General features: G+C 39.1%; 1 protein-coding gene across 3 annotated transcripts in view; it reads left to right on the forward strand.

Annotated features, from left to right (window-relative positions):
- Positions 1-8,104, forward strand: part of LIFR (LIF receptor subunit alpha) — a 91,180-nt gene extending 83,076 nt beyond the window's left edge. For all 3 annotated transcript variants that reach the window (XM_083818478.1, XM_083818479.1, XM_083818477.1), the window contains exon 21: positions 451-8,104. In XM_083818478.1, the coding sequence (XP_083674604.1) occupies positions 451-1,089 (639 nt within the window). In that variant the 3' untranslated portion in view covers positions 1,090-8,104. The remainder of the gene's footprint in view (positions 1-450) is intronic.
- Positions 8,105-8,325: the final 221 nt, after the last annotated feature.

Below are 8,325 nucleotides of genomic sequence, written 5' to 3' on the forward strand. Positions count from 1 at the left end.
GTATTCCTGTCCTGCCACACTAATGGGAAGTCTCAGTAGATGGGTACATTACTCCTTACACTGTGACAAAGATAATAACTAACGAAGTGGAAAGTCTATGTGCCACATCTCCAACCTTCTGGTAGGCACCATAGTTGGAACTGAGTGTAACATCTAAAGAACCTTCTGGAATGGATTATACATAGCTGAGATTTGGGGAAATGGTTCTCAAACACTTACTGCAAGATCTGGAGTCTCTTTAACTTGGCTGAAATGCTTTAACATGAACAGGAATTTGTGATGAGCCAGAAAATGAGAATTAAAACACTTTTTTTTAATATTGTACTAATGGTGATGGAATGAATGCAAGCCACAAGCCAGCATACTGGTTTAATTTGGGCAAGCTGTTGCTTTCCGGATGTCCAGGTCTTTTGGTTTAGTCTCTCCCCCTTCTCCTTTTTCTTACTTCAGGGAAATAAGACTCTAAAAACACTGGAAATGAACCCTTGCACACCCAATAGTGTTGAAGTGGTGGAAACACGGTCTGCAGTTCCCAAGATTGAAGATACAGAGATGATGTCCCCGGCAGCAGACACGGTTGTACCTGAAGATGGATCTGACTCAGAAACAGAAAATCATGTCGTTGTGTCTTACTGCCCCCCTATCATTGAAGAGGAAATCTCAAATCCCCCTATGGATGAATCTGTGGGGTCATCTCAGGTGGTTTACATTGACATCCAGTCAATGTATCAGCCTCAAATTAAGCCAGAGGAGGAGTCAGAAATAGACTTAGTGACTACAGCAGGCTATAAGCCACAAATGCAGCTGCCTATCAGTGCTCTGAAAATAGAGAGTCGCTCACCTGCAGAGGAAGAATCAGATAAAACTGCAGGTTACAGACCTCAAGCAAACACAAATGCCTGGAACATGGACACTCCAGACTCTCCTGGATCAGTTGAAAGCAACAATGAAAATGCATCTTTTGGGAGTCCGTGCTCTATTAATTCCCGACAGTTTCTGCTTCCCCCAAAAGATGATGAAGATTCTCCCAAACCCAATAACATAGGATGGTCCTTTACACACTTCTTTCAGAACAAACCAAATGATTAAGTGAGTCCACGTTGCACCTGAACCTGCCTTCTAAATAAGCTCTTATTCCTGATGTTGTAAAGAAAGGAGGAAGAAAAGTGCAAAAAGCATGCATTATTCTTGGAGACAGTCAGCAGAGGTTCTAGTAAGCTGAATGTTATCATGTTTAAGTTAGTGAAAGTGTTGATGTTCCATTTTAACAGAGGCTAAGTGGCCGAAGTTATAGCAATTTAGTTATTACTCTAGTAAAGTATATTGGATATAGGGGGTATTGAGTTTAGATCTCCTGATAAATGTAGTCAAAGAACTCTGCCTACCGTCACATAGTGTTCCAAGATCAATATGGTCTCATACAACTTATAACTTGGAAAGATTGCTTTGCTTTGTTGTAGTTGTTCTCAACCGTGCATACTCAAATAGTGTATCCCCAACAGATTTACTCACTTGAGGGTTTCATTTATCACAAACCTCAGCCTAATGCATGGAAAGGATATGGTTGGAAACTCTTGAGATCTTTTACCTAGTGATAAACTAAGAACAAATCAAAGTGCTACTTTTTTTTTCTCCCATACAAAAGGGTATTGTCACTGCTTAACACTTCCGAAGCAATGGCTTTTTGAATCTGTTGCTTTTTAACTAGACACTAGTTTCTGTACCTACTGTATGTTTATTCAATGTTTGACTCAGGGGTACAAACTTGGGAAAAAAGTGTAACACTGATTTAAACCTCAGCAAGAACTGCATGAAGTTTTAAACTTTTTTTTTAAAAAAACTTTGAATGCTCTATATTTTTTCTATCCTTGGGTTAAGGAATTAATGTTTCCTAATGTATTGCACTAATGCATTTTGTATTTTATAGTTTCAGCTCCAGATCTCCTGCCTCAAAGTGGTACAATACTCCATTCCCCCACAGTATTCAGCAGTCTTTGGACTATGCAGTAATGTAAGCCATGGGGAAGTCTGTCCACTAACACTAGTTGTCCAAGCAGTTTGGCACCAGACATTAGAGGTAGTACTATAGCTCCTTGAGAACAAATTGCTCTTTGGATGGTCTTTATTGCATTAGCTTTGCCACCTGCTGCCTGGCTGTTCTCCACAGTGTCTATACAACAGGACCTTCTCTACAAATCTTATCTAGGAGTACAAAGTGGGATTGCTCCAGTGGCATGGAGAAACCCAAAGAGGTTTTAGTGCCACTACTTCTACCTCTCCTTTACCAGACATGTGAAGCAAAGATAGCTTAAATGATGTAAATTTGTGTGCTTAAAGAAGTGTTCAGAACAATCATCTTTGAAAATTTTTGTTTTCGCATATGCATCTATAAGGCAGCTGTAATTGTAACATTTCACTTTGTAAACTTAAGACTGTGGCATGCTATGAGTTTCACTAGCTTACAAGACAAAGTGCTTTCTAATTTACCTGTTCCTTATTGCTTTACAGTAAGTAAAACACAGTGATGAGAGATCAAATGTTTAAATGCTTGATCAGAAAGGGTCTCCATACAGTCCTAACCAAACCTTATTTTTTTTTTTTAATTTTGATTTCCTGAACTAGATTGTGGCTTTTGGAATAAACAAGATGAGTGGATTTCTAAATGAGATTCCAAACCAAATAAAGAGGTTGAATTGGCTAAGCTGCTAGTTGTAAAGGTGTGTGAGCAGACCAGGAGGATGGCTAGCTTAACAGATGTTCAGTCTACAAAGCCACGTTATCTGGCCATCAAAATAAAACCAAGCATTAGGTTAAACCTAGTCACAGCAAGGGGTGGTGTGGTTTCAGATATTGGAAAGTCTCTGCCATCTCTGTAGAATGAAAATACAGAGGGATTTCAAGACGGACAGAAAGGCAAAACACTAAATAGCTTCCAAATCATCATCAGTAATAACTGCCTGTGCAGGCCTTCTGGAAGAGTGAAATGTGAAGACAGTAAAACCAGATCAGTCTGCCTGAAAGAACTGAAAGTGCAGATAAGATTCTGCTTTTGAGGATGAATCTTGGAATTAACAGAGCTGCAAGTGAAAAGAAAGGCAGTGTGAATAGCTGGTGTCCATCTGTCACCAGGCATCCCTGCAAGAGAAAGTTTCATGCCTAACCTATTACTGCCTATTATTCAGAACACTAAAATAATACAAAAAAGGAAGCAGTTCTGCTCTTTGCGCTTGATAGCTGGGCAGTGGCTGTATCCTAATACTAACCATGTTTTCTTTCTATTCCAAAGCTCACAATGCTTCATTTAAAGCTGATTTCTTTTCACTAAGGCAGATTTTTCTTAATGTATTTATCTTCTAAGATGAATTTTAGATTGTGCTGCCATATGCTTTTAATTGAAAGCAGAAGACGTCCAGAACAGAGTGCATGGATAGTGGTTTGTTGTGTTTCTGTTTAATGGAGCCGTTTCTCAGTGCAGAGGAGCAATTACTCTTGTATGGTGATTCGTAGGAAAAAGAAAACTCTGATCTAGTAGAACAACGGTGCTTTCTTATGGCTGTATATTGAAAGAAGTAACACCAAACTGCAGTTTGGGAGTACTGGCAGATTTTAACTCAGCAGACTAAAAGTCAGGGTGAATGCAGAGAATACTCAGAGCTCACAGAAAGCAGCCTAACACCCTGCACAGTGCTCTTAGGGAGAATCAGTTGAACACAACTATCACATATTCAGGTTTTCCTTCACACTGCTCTTCCTATTCAGTGAAGCCAAAAGCATTTTCAATTGCTTCATTTCTGAGGTAGTGGAAAGTTCCCCAAAGGTAGGGTCTGCCTCAGTGCTATCAAGGCACTCTAATGTAATTATCTGTCACTGCCATTTTTTTAATTTTTTTTTTTAACTTTGAATACCTATTTTATTTGTCTGGTGTTCTGACTTCCATGATGTAGGGCAGAAGAGTCCTGTTAATATCAATGGCTTACCATATCCTTAATCTTGTATCAGTAGCACTATAGTGGGGCAAACAGGTGAGAGACGCAGGCTTGCACAGCATATGTAACATTGTTTACTGTTGCTTAATGGATATGAACCAGTGAGCAGTCTTCGTTCCAGCACTAGAAAGGTCAGTTGCTTTCACTATGTGGTTCCTATCGAGCCTATTCAGTGCTACCAGTGAGGACTCCTTTCAAACGCCTGTCTTTAAATCTTCTGCAGCAAATCCATGCACTGGATGGGTGGGGAGAGTATGTGTGCTAATTTAGTAACCAGGTGAAGACACCCTTAGGTGCATGTAGTAGTAAGAATGAGTGACAAGGACTGTCAGGGCACAGACTTACTTTTTGAGCCTGAGTGACATGTTAAACCAGTGAAGCATCTTTAAGAATGTCTTCCATACCAAATTCACTAGGTGCTGTTTAGCTTCTAGATGTACTGATATCAATTGTAAGACTAAAACTTTCGGCTTTAAGGGGATCAGACTCCTGATACTAGTGCCTTTGGACTTCCCAGTGAGCCTCTTCAGTCAAATTAGACGTGAGTAGAATTCATTCCCCTTGACTTTAAAAAATGTATTAGGAATCTTGAAGTACTGTATTTCATAACAGTAATTTTCTGAAAGATCTTACTCCTTTATTGAACATCTATTTTGTTTTAGTCCTTTTAAATTTTTGCTTTTTTTTCTAAAAGAATAGAAAGTTGTTTGTTTTTTTTTTTAATAAAAAGAAGGAAAGGAAAAAATAAAAAAAATAGAGAGAGAAAACTTCCAGAAGGGATACGAGCAGTAGAGATTGTGTCCAAAACACTGTTACTCCTAACTCAATGCTTCAGTCCTTTGGCTGGATCAGTGTTCAGAGATGCAGGGTGCCAATGTCAAACAATTTCTTTCCAAAGCAAATCATCAGTGCTGCTGCTTTTTTGTTTTGAGCCATGCCTGTCAAATGTGACAGCCGGGTTTGGGTTTTGTAATAGTTTTTTGTACTGTTCACTTCATGCATGGAACAACGGTCGTGTTTGATGTAATATCATGCACTCTCCTATTTGACATGTTGGTTATTTTTGCTGTTCTGACTGACATGCAGGGGCTGATCTGGGATCTTGGTTTTGTGTCTTAAATTTGGGAGTTGTAGATTTGAATGTGATATACCTCACAGAACTACTAGTTAATATTTCAACAAAATAGTAAGCTAATATTATGGGCAGGCAGTGAATTATCTTCCCTGCTGTGTGGTGGTTGCATACGCAGACTTAGGACCTAATCACTGACATTTGCTGTTGTAGGTGTCTCTGTTATCCATAGCTGCTGCTTTCATGGGTAAGCTGTTTCCAAAGGGAACCAGTGGCTGTGTTGTCTGTCACGGCACAACTGGCAAGTGTAACGTGTTTCTTCATCTTTGGTTTATGTGGGGGACCAGAGCTTTCCTTTGCTGGGCACAGGGCACGCAGCAGGGTGCTCCTGCTCAGCTCGAGTTTCAAGCTGCTCTGAAGAGGCACATTCAAGCCTCCTCTCCCTTTCTTTCTCCTTCTCCCTTTTCCTCTCCTTCTCTCCCCCTTTTCCCTCCCTTTTTGGTAAGTTCAACTCTGTAAAGTTGAAATGGAGGACTGTGGGGTTCCCTCTTATGCTGTCTTCCTGGACACTCAGTTGAACATGAACTGTAGCAAAAATGAAGGCAAGTGGATGCGCTGGAGGGAGGTGATTGGATATCACTATTAAAAGGCAATGAGAAATTGTGTGGTCTATTTTTAGACAATTGTTTCTTTGTAAATAGAATATTTGTACCTATGAGTAGATAGAAATATATTAAAAGAATTTGAAATGCATAGGAAAAATATGGGTAGTATTTAAAGAATCAGATTGCTAACAAGGTTCTGTACCATAAATATATCAAGAGCTTCCCATGTAAATAGCATCCTCTGCTCTGCCATGACTTTGAAGACCTCAGATCAAATGACATTAGTATTTTTAACACTAAGTAAGGTCCAAACTCCTTAGGCAAATACGTGCTTGCAGCATTGTGTAACTAGGTGCGTATTGCAGAAGAAGTTGGCTTACAGTTCCCAAAGCGTGTTTTTTTGAGCCCTGTACTTGAATAAATATATGCCTTCAGAGGTGCATTTTCGCCTAGAGGAAATGGTTGCCATCTGCACTCCTCCTACCATCCTACATGGAGTTTGTGCTGCCGTGCATTAACGGTGACCTGTCTGGCTGATGTTCAGAGACAATGTCTGCAGTTCTAAGGATTCATTGTTGGCTTCTTCATTGACTTGTCCTTTGCAAGCCTGGGAACACAGTCCCAGACCCCAAATGCCAGATACTGAGATTCAGAAACATTGGAGTGTTTAAAAGCTCATTTCCTCATGCTTAGGCCTGTCTTAAATTTGTAAATGCCTTCTTAGAAGCTGGAAAACAGTTTCTTCCATAACAATTTTCTTTCCCCTCCTCTCCTATTTATATAACTCTGGATTTTCCCCAGTGTTTCTAAGATAGCCAGTGTTTATTTCCTTTTTGCATGTTATGCAAACAAACCTCAGATGATATTGGCAGGGTTTTCTGTAACTTTACAAGTTGTCCCAGGGTGCATAACAATGCTTTTTCCCCACAAAAATGTCTATTAATTTCTTTCTCTTTTTCAACAAAAAAAAAGTCTTCAGAGAATATTTGTATTTCAGATGTTGGGGGCTGAGCTTTCAACTGCAGGTGAGCTGGCCTGTGAGCAGGGTGCTCTGTGAGGGATGGTGTTAATCCCTTACCAGACTCATCCTGCCCTTGTGCCTGGGTGACTCTGTCGTGAGCCAGAGCAGAAGCCATCCTTATTTCTTAATGTGTTACCTGATGGTATCTCAAGGCAGGATTTGGGACAGTCCCAAAGCTGCACTTCAACTGGAGTTACCTGAAAGCAAGCTGCAGTGGAAATAGATGCACAGCTTCCATGAGCCTGCCACACGTTTCAGTACCTTTGCAACTCACTTTGGTCTAAAGTGAAAACCATAGTACCCAGAGAGTAGAGTTTAACCAGAGACCATGTAAAAACTGAAATGTTTTCATTTTCCTTATTTGTGCTGAAATAAACTCAAAAAGCTCAAATAGGGCAAAGTAAAACAGACACTGGTAAGGTCTCACACTTTTTAGTAGTAATACAAATAAAAAATAATTCTTGAATTTCACTGCAACAGTGTTTCCTTAATGTGATTTTAAGAATGGCTTAGGATGAACAGCACCGTATACTTCATAGCCTTTCAGAAACATTTGTAACGCAGGGAATGGCCAAAACGGAAGATAACTGAATCACCTCTCATCTGAAACCCTACTTGAAGGTAAAGATAGTTTGAACTTTAGTCAGGTTGTGGTACACAAAGCAGTGGAGCTAGTGAAGTCATGCAGGTCACCTGAAGAAAAAAAAAAAGTTGTACTATAATGCTGTAACTTTCAAAATATATACTGTGAACAGGTTCAATGGTTCAATGGTTTTTTAACTCTTTTTATACCATATTTTTTACAGCATAAGTAATTTGTTTAGAGATGTTTTTATGTTATGTTTTTACAAAGATTTTAATGGACTTTTGTTGAATACTAGTGAAAATGTTTCCCAATTTGAAATGGTCATCTATAGAAATTAGTCCTGAGAATAAATCAATAAATCAAACTGACAAAATAGCCAACCTAACACACTAAACCTAATGTCATTTAACATATTTCTGTTGCTGAATGATACCGAAGTTTTCCAGCTTCCAGATCTGTTACGGAAAAAAAAGATGTATTTTATGATTTAAACAAAATCATCACAATGCACTTTAATGAAGTTGTAGCATACCAAGTGGAATAGTGATTCAACAACATGTATCAACAAGAAAATCTGTTAGCTAAGCAATTAAACAAATGCATGTTTGAAAATGGAAGCATGGGACTGTGTTGGGGAAATAATATTCCAGTGGGGCAGATGACATGTAAGACTAACCAAACACTAAGATACCAACTTTGCATACATTTTAAGCCTAGTTTGCTTGGCTGTTGTAACTCCTGTTGTATTGCTTGTGTGTCTAAAAATACGCATGTATTTAACAATTTTACCATAGTATTGCCATGGAATTTAATAAATATATTTTCTTACACTCTTACATGTTTTGATATTTCTTGCTTGCATGTGTATTTTTAAGTAAGAAGTAAATTCTGCTCATGCTGTAGCATAAACAGAGATATTTTAACTTTGTGCCAGAGTAAATAACCACAGGATCTGGCAAGCACAGCCTTGGCTTCTTGATCGGCAGAGTAACGCAAGTACTCTCTGAGCAGCTTCTCCTAAGCACGGCATTTTGTAGTGCATATGTTCATGGTTC

Source organism: Anser anser (assembly GCF_964211835.1).
Source record: "Anser anser genome assembly, chromosome: Z".
NCBI classification, from domain to species: domain Eukaryota; kingdom Metazoa; phylum Chordata; class Aves; order Anseriformes; family Anatidae; genus Anser; species Anser anser.